The sequence below is a fragment of the Netta rufina genome (assembly GCF_964035555.1).
Source record: "Netta rufina genome assembly, chromosome: 11".
Classification (NCBI taxonomy): domain Eukaryota; kingdom Metazoa; phylum Chordata; class Aves; order Anseriformes; family Anatidae; genus Netta; species Netta rufina.
Genome location: NC_140134.1, coordinates 20035879 through 20052420, shown reverse-complemented (window position 1 = coordinate 20052420; position 16542 = coordinate 20035879). Strand labels below are relative to the sequence as shown.

The 16542-nt window shown below is 53.5% G+C and overlaps 1 protein-coding gene across 1 annotated transcript in view; it reads left to right on the top strand.

Moving 5' to 3' along the window:
- Positions 1–2144: 2144 nt before the first annotated feature.
- Positions 2145–16542, top strand: part of IGDCC4 (immunoglobulin superfamily DCC subclass member 4) — a gene marked incomplete at its 3' end in the record, with an annotated part of 80570 nt that continues 66172 nt past the window's right edge. Inside the window, exon 1 of the mRNA XM_084293390.1 lies at positions 2145–2317. Coding sequence (XP_084149516.1) covers positions 2221–2317 — 97 coding nt within the window. The 5' untranslated portion in view covers positions 2145–2220. The remainder of the gene's footprint in view (positions 2318–16542) is intronic.

Sequence of the window (16542 nt, the reverse complement as noted above, 5' to 3'; positions counted from 1 at the left end):
GTGTTGCTCTCGCAGGGTATGTGAGTTGTATGTGTGACAGGAGCTGGTGCTCCAGGTCATGTTACAGCCATTTGCACAGTTCAAGGCTGTTTGCTAAACTCCCACGTCCTTTTTTTTCTTTTTTTTCTTTTAATTTTTATTTTTCTCTCATTGAGAGGGGAAACATATCTGCTGCAAGCTTGGTGTTGTTAAAATGCTGCTTTAATTCCTGCTCCCACTGACCTGCAGAAGACAGAGAGAGGTGACAGAGAGGTCTTAAATAACGCTGTAAAGTCAGGCAGGAAGCAAAGATGAGAATTGCTCTTGGGTCTTTTGATGCCCAGGTCAGTCCCTGCTCCTAGCCCCACCTGCTCACAAGGCGCTGGGTCAATGGCTTAACGCAGGCAGGTGCTGTTAGCCAGAGAGCTGTGTTCTGCAGACTGGTAGCGATTGTCATTATTTATGTTATGCTGGACTTGCCAGGTATTTCAGTAAAGGTTTCCTTGCTTTAAGGCAAGGAGAAATGTCCAGTATCTGAGGAAAAGCGCAGGGGTGCGTCTATGAGCAAGCATAATGAGGAGGCATTCCTCTAGCCTCGTTAAAGCAATTTGACAGCACCTTTAAAGCCACCTCACCCAGAAAGGAGCAGATAGGAGAGATTCAGAGGTAAAGGAGAGCTTGCAGCTCTGCATGGGAGTAATGCAGGAGGAAGCTGGGTTGGTTAGAAGTCTCCTTTCTGTCCATGTTGGGTCCATGCACATTAAAACCAGGCTGCTACGTGCTTTGTTGCTCTGAAACAAAACAGCACCCAAAGTGGGCAATGTGGCATCAAGCTGATGTTATAGATGGTGCAGGAGCAGGGCTGGTGGGTTTGTCGTGGCTGTGTTGTAGCTGCCTCCCCAGCAAGGTCCCGGAGCTGGGCACAGCCTCTGCATGCCCCTGCTCAGGGCAGGAGCTGCTGGCTCCAGGACTCGTCTGCGCCGCCACTGCCAAGCGCTGACTTGGGAGTTGCACAACTCGTACACATGGGAAACCCGCTTCCCACCACACAGCCTTTCTGGTTTCATTTAAATTTCTTTTATAGTTCATTAAACAAGCTAATAAATAGGAGGGTCTGCATTTAAAAGGTTTTCCTTTTCCATATTCTGCATAGCTGGAGCCCTCTCTGCATTCCACCCCGCAGCGATAAAGCATCCCAGTGAGCCAGGCAGCCTCTTCTCCTTTTGGAGGCCAATGCAGACCGTCCCCTGCCTGCTCCACATGCGGCCACATTTTGTTTTGTGCCAGCTGTGCTGTGGAAAGCAGGACTGGGTGTCATTTACCCTCAGGACTAACCCTGCACCTGTAGGTGCACACGTGCAGCACGGAGCTGTGTTTGGGATTCAGCCAAGCCGCGGAGGCAGTGGCCTCGGTCTCCATCTCTCAGCACTCTCTGCTGTGTTTTCACTGCTCGGCTTGGCTGGTGGACGGCACCCCACTCCTGTGGCTGTGTTTTGGTGGTTTTATTCTGTTAAAAAGACGGCTGAAAGCGCAGGTTACCCTTTCACAGCCCTGAAGCCCACTGTGGACTCCAAGCCCTCACCCCACGGACCCCGGCCTGTGCGTGGCCGCTGCGAGCCATGGAGCGGCTCCAGCCTGCTTGTCGCGGTGCCAACACCACGAAGGCAGGACGGATGGACAGATGGATGGATGGATGGACAGACAGACAGATGGATGGACACACGGATGGACGGAGAGCGCCGTGAGGAGGAGGACACCTTGCTTCCTCCTCATGCAGCGGGGCGCTGCCCTCCACGCTCACCTGCGCCTGTAAATAAACAGACACAAGGAAGGAGTGGAATTTTTTTTTTTAATAAATAAATAAATAACACCACACCAAACGCTCCCAACGCCCCCACTTCCCCACCTGCCGGCACCGCGCTCCCCCCCCGCCCTCCCTCAGGCAGCGCCGCCGCCCGCGGGCTGGCAGCAACCTGTTGGACCCGAGGGCGGGAGGAGGAGGAGGGAAAGAAGGAGGAGGAAGAAGAAGAAGGAGGAGGAGGAGGAGGAGGCGACCCCTGGGCTCGCTTGGGCGTTCAGCCCCGCTGCCAAAGGCGGAGCAGCGGCAGGCCACGGCCGCCTCCCTGCCTTTCCCCCCCCTTCTCCTCCCCTTTCCCCGTGGCCGGCAGCGGGGCCGGGCGGGCAGCGCGGGGCTCGCACAAGATGGCGGTGGGGCGGCGGGACGGCGGGCTCCCCTCATAGATGCGGCCGCGGCGGCCCCTGCTCCCGGCGCCCGGCGGGGCTTACATGGCGCTGGAGGACCTGCTTTGTCTCTGCTTCGCCGTCCTGGCCGTGCAAGGTGGGTGAGGAGGAGGAGGAGGAGGAGGGAGGGGAAACGGGGCTCCGTGCCCCCGCGCCCACGGGAGGCGGTGGGCACGCGTGGGGGCGAGGCGCCACCTGCCCTCGCCCCCCGCGGGCAGCGCAGGGATGCGCGCTCCGCTTGTGGGGTTTTGAGCCCTTTCGGGGCTCAAAAACCCCTCTCCCCTTGCTTCAGTGGCCATTTTCAGCCCCTCTCCCCCTCTCTGCCCTCAGTTTCCACACCCCGTCCCCTTTTTTCCCCTTTTTTCCAGCCCCTTCCCATCCCCTGCAGCAGCAGCCGCGCCGAGCGGTGCCTCCTTTGGGGTCACTTTTTGGGGCGAGCCCCACGGGGAGACCCCTTCCCGAGCCCTCAGCATCCATCCAGAGGGGTGCTGAGCCAGGACGAAGCACTGGCCGAGCTCACAGCAGACCCAGATACCCCAAAAGGGGAGCATCGCCCCACTCCTGGTGCCTGAACCCTCTCCATCCACCCACGAAGGAATCCGGTGCTCGCCCCGTTTCGTAAGGGTTGCATAAAGGGCTCCGTGCCTGGGCACATTTTGGGGTGCCACACATCGTCCTGTCTGCCTTCCCGTGCTCTCCATCAAAGTTTGAGGTTTGTCCCAGTCTTGGACCTTTGGGTACGTGGCGTTTGCCCCGCGTGTACGTGGGCACCCGCTGGCTTTTGTCTGCATCCCCGTGAGGGGCAGGGAGGTGCGGGTTGGCAGAGCCACGCCAAAAAAATGCAAGCCCTGCACGTCCCCTGGTTTAAAACAAGCTCTGAAAGCGGAGGTTGTGGTGGAGGGGTCGTCCCTGCTGCATTGGGTGTTTTTATCCCTTTTTAAAACGCGCTCAGGTTCAGCAGAATGTAATTATAGCATAAAGGATGTTTAGTTTTTATGGCTTCCAAAACAGCCTTTTGGGGAGGAATACAGTGCGGTGGAAGGTTGCTGTTTTGTTGTGGTGTGTTTTGTTTTTTTGGAGCATTGTGTAAGCCCTCGGTAGGCTCCTGCAAGGTTTGGGGCAGCGTTTGCTGGAGGTGCAGGGTGCTGGTGGCGGCGCCTAGGAGCGAATAAAGGTCCGTGGAAATGGCCCCATATCATCGGGGTGTGTGGGTTTTGCCAGACGGGTGGCAGGCTGTGACCCTAGCCGTGGATCAGCGGGTGGGAGCCGTGCCTGCTGCCCCTTCAGCAAACCGCAACGTGGATCCTGAGGCTGATGGAGTACAAGGATTTAAAAAAAAAATAAAGAGGGGAGGGAGAGGGAATGTTGTTTTTCAAACCCACTTCAACAAGAAAACTTCGCGAGCTTTGTGAGGAGCCGCAGCCGTGGCTTCCCTGCTTTTTTACAAGCGATTAGGCAACTGGTGGGAATCGTTCCTGTTCATTTTCTGACCGTGGGCCGCGTACGGTGCAGGCGGGTGTGCTTTCCAACAGGTGGGTTCGGTCGTGAAAAGAAACCCACGGGCTTGTTTCAGTCTGAGATTCATTTGGCAGCGGGTTGGAACGGTCTTGGGAAAGCCTGCGTGTGTGCGTCTGATCCCGAAGCCCACGTGTTTTGATCCAAAGTTCAGGCTTTGCTGGGTATTGAAACGCTTTGGAGAGAAGCAGGCTGGAAACCTTCCCCCCCTCGGTGGACGTGACGGCAGCTGTGCCAGCCGGGGGTGTGAGCCAGGGCTTTGAAAGCCTTCTGCCTGTCCTGCCCTGGGACTGCTCGCCCTGCAGTAGCAGGAAAAGGTTTAAGAAAAAACACAAAACCACCACCAACCTCTTTGGTTAACTCTGGCGAGGGGGTTGTGCTGGTTGCTTTCCTCCGGGCTGTGTCAGTGGGAAGTGGGCTGAGCTTTCCATCCGAGCGATCGGCTGAAATCCATCTGGGGCTGTGGCGTTTGCATTTGGGGTCGAGCCCCGGTGCTGCTGCGGAACAGATTTTTCGACATCACCTAACTTCTGGTTTGCTCTGTCCTTCCCACCTCCTCCTTCCTGCCCCCATCCCTCCACCTGGAGAACTCAGCGTTGCTGCTATTTGGGATCTCTCTTCGCAGGACCTCAGCTGCACGCAGACACCTCTCTGGCTGCAAGGAGGCAGAACGAGCCGTGCCAGGAGAAGGGGAGGTGTTTAGTCCCCAATTTCTCCATTTATTTGAGACCCTTCCTGCCCCTACAGAGCACCGGCAGCGCCGAGCAGTGGTGCACAGCACGTCAGTGAGGCTTTACCCGTGTCTCCTTCCCAGGGGCAGGCTTCTCCTGCAGGAGCTTGCTGCTGTTTTGCCGTGGCCATCGTGACAGCCGGTGCTCACACCCTGACTGCAGAGGCTGCTCCGAAGCAGGCAGCATTTCTGCTGGCATCGAGGCTGAGAGAGGAACCGCTCAGGCTTGGTTCCGTTCTTGTTTTCCCTACAGCTTTTTCTTTTTCCTTTTTAACGCCCTCTCCTTTCACTGCCTCGAAGCCTAAAGTGAAGCAGGAGCAGCTAATTTTCTGACGTTTCTCCCGCTTTCTGCAGCAGGCTTGCTCCTGACAGCTGTAGGAAGTTTGATCCTGCCGCGGGGGGCCCCGTGCGGGGTGGGTGCATCGCTGATGGTACGCGAACCACTTCAAAGGGGCGCAAGTAATAATGCAAAAAGCAAAAGTTTGGCAATCTGCCTTTCCCCGGGGAAGGAGGGAGGGCAACTCTCTCTGCGTGTGCTCTCAGCCTGGTTTGGCTCCGTGCTCGGGGGGCACCGGAGCCACCTGTGCCTGGGAGCTGCGCTGGGGGCTCGGGTGTTGCAGTGGCACAGGGGACGCCTCGTTTGAGCTCCTGCTGTCATCCCAAGCCAGTTGCTTCATCTGCTCCGGTGTCCTCAGGGCTCATCTTCAGACAAAAATAGCGACGCTCCTCTCTGTCAAAGGTGTCGAGGGGATAAAATCCATCCGGGAGTGTTCAGCACCTGTGGGATCCGCATCGCAGCGTGCGGGTGTCCCAGGGCAGGACTCTGCGGTGTCCCCGGTCAGCTCAGGGATTCTGGCTGACTCCTGGTGCTCCATCCCGTGCTGGGCTGTTCAAACTCATCCTCTCTGGAGCTGCTTTCCCAAAGGCTGCCGAATCTCCCGGGGAAGAATCCGGGGAGGTCGGGCATTTGCAGGGTAGGAGATGCTGCTTGTGCGCTTTGTGCGCTCCTCTCCTGTTTAAATGGCTGCCTGGCCATAAAGCCTCGTCATGGTTATATAATTAAGATGGGAATTAATATTTAATCGGATGGTAATTTGCTGTTGGAATCCATCCCAAGCTGATCCCTGACTGTGTCTCTGTGTGAGTGGGTACCTGAGGAAAAACTGAGGCCGGGGCTGCACCTAGAGGGGTTTTTTGCTCGGCCACGGAGAACTACAGGCCTGCCTTGGGTGAAGAAACCCTAACCTTTATAAACCCGGAGCAATCAGAGGCGTTTTGTTATCTGTAGGAAGCAAATGTTTGCTTTATAGTCAGCTGTAATATTAGAGGGGATATGGTAAATCCTTGTTATCAGTATTTGCCAAGTACACGCTGGGCCAAAATCAACTCTGGTGCAATTTCGTTGCCTTCTGGAGCAGAACTGGACTCAGTCTGCGGTGGTTTTAACCTGGTTTTCTATGGAAGAAGAGGCTGATGCGGTCATGGTGCATGGGATGAAGGAGAGGAGCTGGAAAACCTTGCTGGGGGAAGAACTCGAAGTGCCTCAGCTGCAGGATGAGCTCTGATCTGAGCAGGGCTTGCACCTTGCTGGGACGGGACGGGGTGTTTCAGTCACAAGAAGCAAAGCTGCAGGAAGTCACATCTCCAGTCCTCGTATCCACTTGTTTATTTTATTTTTTAAAGTCTTTTGTGCTTTACAACATGCTATTGTTTTCTTGTCATGCTGGCAGTCACGTCACAGAGCTTGGGAGCTGCTTTGCTTTCCTCTGTTCCTGGAGAGCATCTCCCAGGCACAGGACCTGGAGCCTTGGGGTCGTGGGCTCCTCCTGTTGTCCTTGCGCCGCTCCCTTGCCATCCCTGCCTCAGTTTCCCCATTTGCTCCAGTTTTCCCATTTGCTTCCAGGGTAGAAGATGCCGTGGCACACTGACCGAATGGAGAATGCTGTCACTCCAAGTAGCAGACTTGTATTTATTAAAATCCCTGGAGTTTTAGTAAAATCTCAGGAGTAAGCGACCTCCACGCACCGCTGATGCTTTTCTGCCTTCACAGCTCCTTGGTGCTGGGATTCACAGTTGTAAAAACCGAATCCAGGAGAAGCCAAACGCTTGGCATCAGCCTGGTGTGAGTGTTCCTGGCGCTTTCTCATTTTCAGGTGTCACGATGCTCCTCTCGGGGTGGGCAGGTCGTGGTGCTCTCCTTGCTGCTGCGTTCCCCGAGCTCTGCTCATAGCACCCAGGCCTTTTGGGGTCTGTTTCTGAGCCAGATCCTGTCCAGCTCTTAACCCCTGGGATGCTGCCGTTGCCATACAGGTCCTGCTTTATCTGAGAAGTCCAGCAGAGAGTAATGCGATGCAGTTTATTATGTTAGTGGGTAATAAACATGCTCTGTGGCTGTTACGATAAGCAATTACAATACCCCTCTGGAACATTAATATCAAATGTTCTGAAATTATTTAAAAACCCGTATCTGCATTTTAAACTGAATTGCCTGGTCCTGCCTTATTAAATTTAACTAGGCTGTTAACTAACTAACTAATTTGACATGGAATAACGTGTGCAGGTTATTCTGTGCTTTTTTTTTTTTTTTTCTTTTCTCTCTGTTTAATTTTCTTTCGAGATCTTTGTGTGGAGTTCTTGAGGACAGGTTGTTAATATTAAAGGTGTGGTAATGAAAGGTGAGCATCCCCAGAGGTTACTCTCAGCAAATTGATGGGAGAATTAAAAATCTAGCACGGGAAGGTATTGCACCTACGTGCAGCCTGCTGCATCGCTTTCCCTTCCCCTGACTTATTTCCCTGCTCTCGTTTCCTGCTTGGATCTCTGAACCGCTTTCCCTTTGGGGTCGGGGTGACTTTTCTCACCTTGTTCAGTGTAAGAATTTGGGAAATTAACCCTGGGGAGGGTGCTGGGATGGCAGAACTTGGAGCAGAGGTGGAGCAGACCCGTGCAGCAGGCTGGGGGATAGGATGCGGTCCTGCTTTGCTTCTCCATCTGTACTGGGAAATGTGCAGCCTTAAGAGTTTCCAAATTGACTGTCGATAGATGATCAAATTAATCGGTGTGACCAGAAAGGTCGTTACTTAATGGAATGGATTTCCAGTGCCGTGCTCTGTGAATACACCGAGGGGTTTGGCCAAACTTGGCTGTTTATGCGTGCACAGCTTTGATGATATTTCTTTTCTTTTTGGCACCAGCAATGCTTGCAGGTTTTCAGGCTTTAAAATGACCTGAAGTTTCGCTCTTAATGCGAGGCTGTTCTCCCCTGGCCTCGCAGCTGGCTGCTTGGATCCCAGTGCTGGAATAGGTGCCTGTGTTCTGCAGACAGAAGTGGAATTGTCTGGTGTTAAAAGAAAACTCGTTGGGTATTCACTGATTTGTTATTGTTGCAACTGAGAAGGCTTTTATGTCCCATTGGAAATCGTATTTATTTTTATGGTTTTGTAGATGGCTTTGTGAAAAACCCCAGCGTGCCCCTGTTTTCTTTTTGGAAAGGTCCCATGACGTGTTGTGCTCTTACCTTTCTGGAAATACCAGGTGCTGCTTTGAAAGGACGGCACGCGGAGCCCTGCCCTTTATCGGGGTGACCCAAAGGGACCGGGCTGCTTGCGGCCCCTTCCCGTGCCCGACCAGTCCCACTCGCTTGCTTTTGACTCCGGGCAAAGCCTTGAGGAAAGGAGAGACGTGCAGCTCTTCGTGAGCAGGTCAGGGAGGGCAGGGGCTTAGCAGATGTTCGTGCTGATGTGCCGGGGCTCAGCCTGGGGCGCTGGGATGGAGCTGTCCCCGCGCAGGAGATAAGGCTTGGGTGGAGATGCTGGGGCTGGCCGGGGGTTATCTGATCTGCAGCAGTGGGGTAAGAGCTGTGGGAGGATCTGGGGCTGCCTTATTTCCTGCTGGCTTGGGGTTTTCCCTTCGTGCTGTTAGAACTCAGCCGGTCCCAGGAGGAGCTGGGGCGCTCCGTGCTCTGTGCGCACTCGCAAGGGCGCCGCGGTGATGCCTGGCGAGATCGAAGATAAAAGGGGAGAAAAGAAACCTAGCCTCTGAGCAAATCCCATCTTCTTGGCTGGGCTGGCAACAAACTGTTTAGTGCCTTCTTCCCAAGAATGATTTTGTAAACATAATACTGCCTATTAGCCATGTAAATTACTGTCATTGGTGGCAATTGTTGTGACGGGAAGATGAGTGTCTCGAAACTCTGGCTTGCTTTACCCCTCCTGCCCCCCCAGCTTGCTAACCAGTTGTTTGTGTCAGTGCTGATTGCGGCTTTTGTCAGAGAAATCAAAATATTGATCAAAACTGCTTAGCTCTGTTTTTTCCTAGGTCACAGTAAATGCAACTTTTCTTTCTTTCCCTCCTCTCTGTGCTGAAACCGAAGCGAACCTTTCCCGCAGGAGATGAGCCGTGAGTTCCCCCGCTCAGCTGCCATCCGCCTGAAGAGGGTCTTTAGAAGCAGCCCTCGTGTCTGGAGGCTTTCCTCAAGAGCCTGCCGCTGGAAATCTGGCTGGCAGCACGACCTCAAGTGCTATTGTTGGGTTTTCTTTCCGTACGAAGCGGGGAGAGAAGGAAGTTTCTCCCAGCTGCTGGCAGAGAATCGCTTCCCATTTACTTCGCGCCTGCGGCTGCTGCCAGGGCTCTCTGCTCGGCGGCCGAGGGAGTTAAGTGTGGGTTGAAAGGCTTCGGTAACACTTCAGCAGGCGGGCAGGAGGCTCAGCTGTCACATCACCCTTCCCTCTTTGTGTTTTACACCAGCCGAGGCGCTTGGGTGTAGATTTGTAGGTTTACGGCTAGCGAGGTTTGGCTGCTTTCCTGCCTTGTGGGCAGCAGGAACCTCGGTACGTTTATTGTGCTTCAAAAAGAGCATCTCCGTAAGAGGAACAGCTACTTCTGACTGGAACTGCTTTCCTGGAGGTGGGTGCTTGCCTGTCGGAGCCCCTCGGCGAGCTGGTAACGTGCACTTGCACGCAGAGCGACCGCTGGTGGGTACGAAGGCACGCAGCGGTATGAAAAGCCTCCCTGTGTGCCTCCCTGATCAGGTTTCCTGCTAACCTGCTAAGCCGAGTACGTGCGGGGCCTTGAGTCTCTCACCTGTTTTCCATTCCTTAATCTCAGCCTCCTGAAGCTGACACCAATGTAAGCAACAGCCTCGTTTTTCCCAGCAGCTCGCTGCTGGCTCAGCAGAGCAGCTTTAGCAGCTTTGCTTCACAGCCCAACTTTTTGGCTCTGGACCTGCGAGACCCGAGGGGCACCTGTTCCCTCACAGCTCAGCTCGGAGCTGCCGTTCGACGGGGGCTGGACGTGGCTTCCAGATGTGACTGGAGCTGAGCCAAGCCAGAGGGAAAGGTAAAGAAACCTCCTGCTCCCGGAGAGCCTCTGTGGCGAGCAGCCGGGCTGTTGCTGGGGCAGATTTGGGGTTTTGCAAGAGATGAAGGAGGAAATGGGGCACACACGTGCGGCTGAAATGCAGCTTTGACAGAAAAATGTTGCCATCTATGCTGGAATCACACCCCACGGTCTGTCACTACACTTATGCTGGCATACATGTAGAAAAATACTTGGTCCTACAGCAGCTTTCACCAAACAATCTCTCTGCCTTGTCCTCTGTCGGCACTTCAAGTACAGGTGGAGTTTGTGGAGCTTTGCCCTCTCCTGGTGATAACGATGCCTCTGCCCTTTGCCATGTCACCTGCACGACACGGTTGGTACTTCACAGTGCAAACATCTGCTGCCTCTGCACGGCTGTCTGCCTGAAGCATCAGAAGCAGGAACGCTCTTATCAGCCCCTCCTGGCTTTAGCAAGCAGACATTTGGTTCCCTGCTGCGTGCCACGCTTATGTGTGTCACAGTTTTCCATCTGTAAAACGAGGTACTGCAATTCCCCTCTGAGGGATGGAGCAGGAGCACTTTAGGAGGTGTCCGAGGCTGCGGGGCAGTGCTGCAGGTGTGAGCCTCGAACGGAGAGACCCGCAGGGACGAGGAGGTGAGGGCTGCACGAAATGCAGCTGCGAGGGCATGGTTGTGCCTGGCTGGTGATCAGCCCTGGGGGGTGCATCGTGCACCCCCAGGTGTGTACGCGGTACGTGCAGGCCTGGAAATGAGAGTTCCTCAGGACCGCTGACTTGTTCGCCTATTTTAAAGTTTGTGGGTTTTAAAAAATGTTGCCCTCGTAGGGCACATATATATATATATTTATTTTTTTTTCTCACCAGAAACTTGTTAGACTGGAAATTTCACAGCATTAATTTTTATGGCGTTTCCTAAGCTGAACTAATTGGGCATTTTGGAAAGGGGAAGACAAGGGCGTGGATGTGCGTTTTTTATGTAGATCTCATTAAAAATGTGATTTGGATTATCCCGCTAGCTATCTGAGCGATGTGCGTGAGGTCTCTGCTGGAAAACACGAGAGATTATAGGCTGGTGACTAACAAATAATCCTTGGCTAATATGGGGCGGGTGCAATTAATGTTAATCCCTGCTCAGCAGTAGTAAAAGTTGGATAAAGTCAAAGAGATTTTGCAGTGCTGTTACTGACCTGAACGCACATCACACAGCATTTCCCGAAATGAAGCTGGCTCTTTGGAAGAGGCTCCGTTCTCATCATTATCTCCTTATAATAGAGAAGGAGCTATTCAAAATGCCCCAAAGTTGCCTGGTTATAAAGGAGAGGATTTATCCTCTGTTGGTGTTATGTGCTGAGGCACACAGGAGCTCATTAAAAGAGGAGCAGCAGTAATTAGTCGAGATTAATGGAAATTAATCTGTTTTTACTAACAAATGAGGTTGTGTTCTGTGGTCCAGAGCAGCCTTCATCTATAGTGCTTATCCAGCAGTCTGGGGCACAGAGGCAAACGTTTGCTCACCGTGGAAGAAATTGGGCAATTTAGGGCTTTTGGTAAAACCTCCGTGGAAGCCCAGGTCTCATTTTTGGATGCGTCCTGGTGCAAGGAGCAGAGGTTTAGGGCCAGGAGGGGGAGGCAGCAGGACCCCAGGGTGGTGTGACCGTCCCCAGGGGGTTTCTGCTACCCCGGTGCCATAGAGCTGAGGTTGTGTCCTCTGCTGTTTGGCAACAGACCCGGTTCTTTTACTGCTTTGTCCTCAAACTGTCAGGTTTCTCCTGGCTGCGGTGTTGGAAAAAGGGAAGATTGATGTGCTCTGAAGAGAAACTTGTGCTGACAGCGGGGAAATGCACTGTAGGTTTTGGAGAGTTAAACAGCAAAGTGGATGTGAGGGGTTTGGGAACCGGAGCTGTGAAATTTATTTTCCTCCTGTTATGATAGAAGCTGAAATTGGGAACGGGAAGGAAAATTGTCCCCCCCCTTCTGAGCCTGGGTCCTAACAAGCTTCAGGAGGCTCCTTGGGCTCCCCGATCTCCACGTGCATCCCAGCACCCATGGATATGGGCAGTTAGCTCTCTGTTTGCAGTGATAACTGAGTTTCCAGATCACAGTTGAATATTGTCTTTTAAAACTGAACTAGGCCAGAAGTTATGCAGGGAGGATTTAAAGTCCTGAGGTGATCGAGGCCTTGGGATTATCCAGCTGTGGGCGCTCCTGTGGCTGAAAGGTTTGCCATTTCATGTTTTATTTTACCATTTTTAACATCTCCTCCTCAAGCCTCCTCTCTTGCCCGCTGTCATCCACATGGGGCTGGTCAGCTGGCCATCCTGATAAGGTGCCTTTGGGGGTGAAGTGATAACGTGCTCCGAGCTCCCTGCATCTTCCCGGGGAGCTGAAAGCCTCTCGTGGGGTGATAGAGGCTGGAAGTCATCTGCAGCGAGCTATTAAAACACTTTCCCATTAGTTTGCTTTGTTGCCGTTCGGAATTGTCTTCTCTTCCCCTGTGTGCTGGCTCATTATTTCTCATTAATTCCTGGTTTGTGCAATTACCTGGGAAATGCGGGAGAGTTGGCAGGAGTTTGATGAACCTGACTTTGCTTCTTGGGGGCAGGCGACTTGGTAATAGTGCAGCACGTGAGAGCTGCACCTCGTGGGCCTGGGACGGCAGCCGGGACACAGGCAGCAGGTCTGGGGCTGGGGGGCTGCTTCTGGAGGAGCAGAGAGGGGCCGAATATGTAGTTTTCAAGTGCCTGGTGGGCCTGAACACGGAGATATTCTTGGCCCGAGTGTTGTGTCTGTGTTGTAGGGTGGTGCTGAGCATCCTGCCCCGCAGAGACACCCCAAACAAGGGAGTAAACAAGGGAGGCTGTTGGCTTCGCTTAAAAACACACACACAAAAAAGTCAAAAAACGTACACAAGATAATCCTAACTACATCCCAGGGGATTTTGCTTGTTGTGCAAGCTCTCAGCCTGCGGAGTGAGCGTGTCTTGGGACGTGTCAGAGCAGCGTCACCCTGCAGAAGGCTTCGTTGCCCTTTTTCTTGGCAGGCAGCTTTCAAGTGAGAGCGGAGGCGCGATCTGCTCCCTTCCTGCGGAGGAGAAGGCGACGAGATAAAAGGTCTGCCACTGATTAAAACATCACAGTTCAGCTGCTTGTAGCTTGTGTTTTACTGGCAGATAAGTCGTGCCATCAGCTTCCCTGTACGAGTGCTCCTCTTTTTAGGGGTTGTTTTCGTACCTGGGCTTCCCAGCCGCTAACAGGGGCCTCGTGGCTGAAGCTGGGTGGACTTGAGGCCGAACGGGCTTTACCTGCCCTCCTCCTGCCTCTTTTACTGTCAGGAGAACCTCAGCACCTCACTACCAACAGCAGTGGCAGGGCTTGGAAGATTTCTGGCCTCGTTATCTTATTTGTGCTGTGAGGAGCAGGGAAATCTCCGTGCTGTCAGGGAGACCTAGCTGCCGGGCCAGCTGTGTGGGAGAAGAAAACCCCGTGAAGGGGATTGTGAAAGGGTTTTTCTGGCTGCTGGCTCGGCTGTGTGCTTGTTCCTCAGCTCTACACGTGCTGTGGGATTCCCTGCAGGAGCCGGATGGGGTGAGGAGGAACAGGGGAGAAGTCACTGAGGTCTGGGCCACATCTGCGGCCCCACAAACGCCTCTTCTGGGCAGTGCCCGTGGAAAAGTCCAGCTGCAGAGGCAGAAGGAGCTGCGTTTGGGGCAGCGTGGAGCACGTCCAGGGCTCACAAACCCCGGTGGCGGGGCCAGGAGCCATCTGTGGAAATACCAACTGGGCCGGGCACGGCTGCTGGAGGCTGTGGCAGCAGATGGCCAGAGACACCCCGCGAGGGGACAGGAGGCGTTGGATGAGGCCACATGAAGCGATTTCGCAAACGAGCTTTAGGAACGAGACCAAGGTGGGTGTTGCCATAAGAAGGTGGCTGTAGGGCAATTTTGGGGAGCTGAGGCAGGATCCTGGAGGCACAGAGGTGGGCAGCAGCACCTTCAATTCGGATGTAGACGTGCCTCGTTGCTCGCAAGGGGGGCTGAAGGGAGGGGACTTGGCTGGGCCATGGCCTGGGGCAGAAGATGCTGGCAGTTCTCTGAGCTCTTTTCTCAATGCAGGTGTCTAGCTGCTGCTGCAGAGTGCTCCTTGTTGTCCCTCTCTGTGGGATGACTGCTTGGGTGCTGCACAGTTTTGTGCTCTGTGCCATGGGATGACCACGGAGGAAATTTCAGAGGTGTGTGAGGGCTGTGACAGAGCCGTGTACATGCACATCATCTCTGAGGCTGGTGGGGATGTATCTCCCTCTACGGTCAGATGTAAGCAATCTTATAGGAACAGAACAAGCATCAAAATGCTACTAACTCGCTATTCCTATCCTAAAGCCTTAGTGATGTTGCCACGTCTCTTGTGCAGGCAGAGCTTCTAAATCAGATCCAGTCTGAATAAGCCGGCGTAGCAAAAAGGGAGAGAGGAGTTGATGCCTTGATCATCAGTTGAAGGCAGAGGGATGAGAAAGGTCTTTGATGATTAAGATCTTTGATCTTTAGAATAATGAAAAATTCAGAAACATGAGATGTACTCCATCCTAGCGCAATTTCTTGGATTTTCAGGGAGTGAGTGTCCTCGTGGTGCCTTTACAGTATGGGAACAGGCAAGATCCCGAGCTAAAAGCGATGAGGGTAGGAGCTTGTTGCTCAGATGCTACAGGTAGCTGATCTGGAAGAATTACTTTCTCTGGTCTTCTACCATAGCTGTTGCTGTATGGATTCAGAGTCATCTTCCAAGCTGATGTGTGTTGTGGCTGGGTGGAAGGCAACAGGTCTGGTCCTGCGGCAAGTGAGCTGGCACAGAAGCTTGCCAAAATGCTGGCTCCTTGGGGTGTCTGAGCAAACCCTCCCTGTACTGCTCTGTAGCCAGGCCCTGCAAGGCTGTGGCTTCCTCCTAATAATGCTCCACGTGGCTTGCACATCCACGACACTGGTTGCTGGGTGCAGAGAGTGGAAATCAAGCAATCCCTGCACATTTTGGGTATGGCTTTCCCTTTCCATGGCTCCAGGCAGCAGCTGGGAGAAAGTTGCTTTGGAAAACAAAGCTGTTGGGAGCTGTTTGTTTAGACACAAGGCAAAATGAAAGTGGAAAACATAGTCTGTTCCCCTCAGCCTCCCACCTTCTTTTTGTTTAAAATGTCCACGTTGCGATTTGCTTCCAATAAACAAAAGATGTTTCCTACGAGCTGGTGTTCCCTGGTAGGGGAATGGGACTTATCAGAGGCCAGGAGTCCCTGCTCGTGCCTGCGTTTTCAAACTGGAGCAAGAGTTCATAATTTTATAGACCTTTCAAGGAACAGATTTCCTAAAGCAAACAGTGAGGAACTGTTAACTTATTGCCATGTAAAACAACAGTGTAATAGTCTGATTGCACAGAACTAATGGCTTTATTATTCTGTATCACACTGGAGTGGTTCGGGCTGCCGGGAGATAACGTACCTTACCTTTCCTGAGACAGCTTTGCAGCTGATTCTGAGGAGAAGCCGATTTTAGGTTCTTGGGCAAAGTCTTTCCTTCCTAATGAGGGAGATAAGGACCGTGTGGGTGCTTTCTTGCTCCAGCCCTCCTCCAGGATCACGCAGGAAGGAGCAGCTTTCAGAAAAGCACGGTGAAATTTCTCTCCGCAGGCTGAGAGCCACCAAAGTCTCATGCTGCCCCTCTTCATCAGACAAACCTCGAAGGGTCTCAGCTTTCCCAGCATCTGCCGGGGGCATCCCTGTGACCTGTTTGCCCTTCGGAGGGAAGAGGACAGTGACGCAGATTCTCCCACCCCCAGAATTATGCGTGGTGAGGGCTGGGGCTGTATCTCTCCCCAGCCCTGTCTCCACGTTGCTCCAGGGGGCATCAGCTGGACAGGGTAGGAGCAGCAATCCTGCACCTTGTGAGCCTTGGAGGAGTCCCCAGCAGCGTCTAAGCCAGGGCCATGGCTCAGGTGAGCTGCTGCAGGAGCTGCTGAATTGTTCAGATCTCTCAGTGTGAGCAGAAATGACCTTGGGGTACCTGGCACTGACATCTCTGGATCCCTTTTATATCCAGGTTTGCCCACCACCCACACTAAAACCCTAGTAAAACACAGACCACCAACATCACCCTCTGCTTGTTTTGTGCTGTCAGCACCGTGGGCTTCTCCTCAAGGACAGGCTTCTGATCTGCAGTCCTTTGGAAGAGGAAGATGTTTGGCTGCTCCCAGCCCAGCCTGCGGTCCCTGCCAGAGCTGCTAAATCAAAAAGGCTGGTGCAGAGCTCCTTGGCACCCTGTGCTCACTCGAGTGCAGTGTTAACTCCTCGGCTGTGCTGGGCAGCTCCTTGCTGCAGGTACCGGGAGCCCAGGAGGATGTGTGGTCGCAGCCTGAGCTCCCGCTTGCCCCGCTCCTGCAGCAAGCACGTGTCTGAGGATGCCTGCCTGGCGCCTGGGTGGGATCTCCAACAGATGCCTGCACAGTGCCCTGGCCCTCCTCCAGCTCCAAGTCATTGCAGTGACCTCTGCTGAGCCCTGTTTGTTCAAAGGACCCATCTCCTGCGTTCCTTGGTTTCTTTCTCCTGGTTCTCAACTTCTACACGGCGAACTGGGCTCGTTCCTGGCTGCCCTACACAGGTGCACGCTGGAAAAACCCTGCAGCAGCTCCTTTGGGCTCGTGGAAGAAATTCTGTGCGAGGAGAGCTGTGGCTGGTAATGAAATAGCTTTGCAGTGACACAGT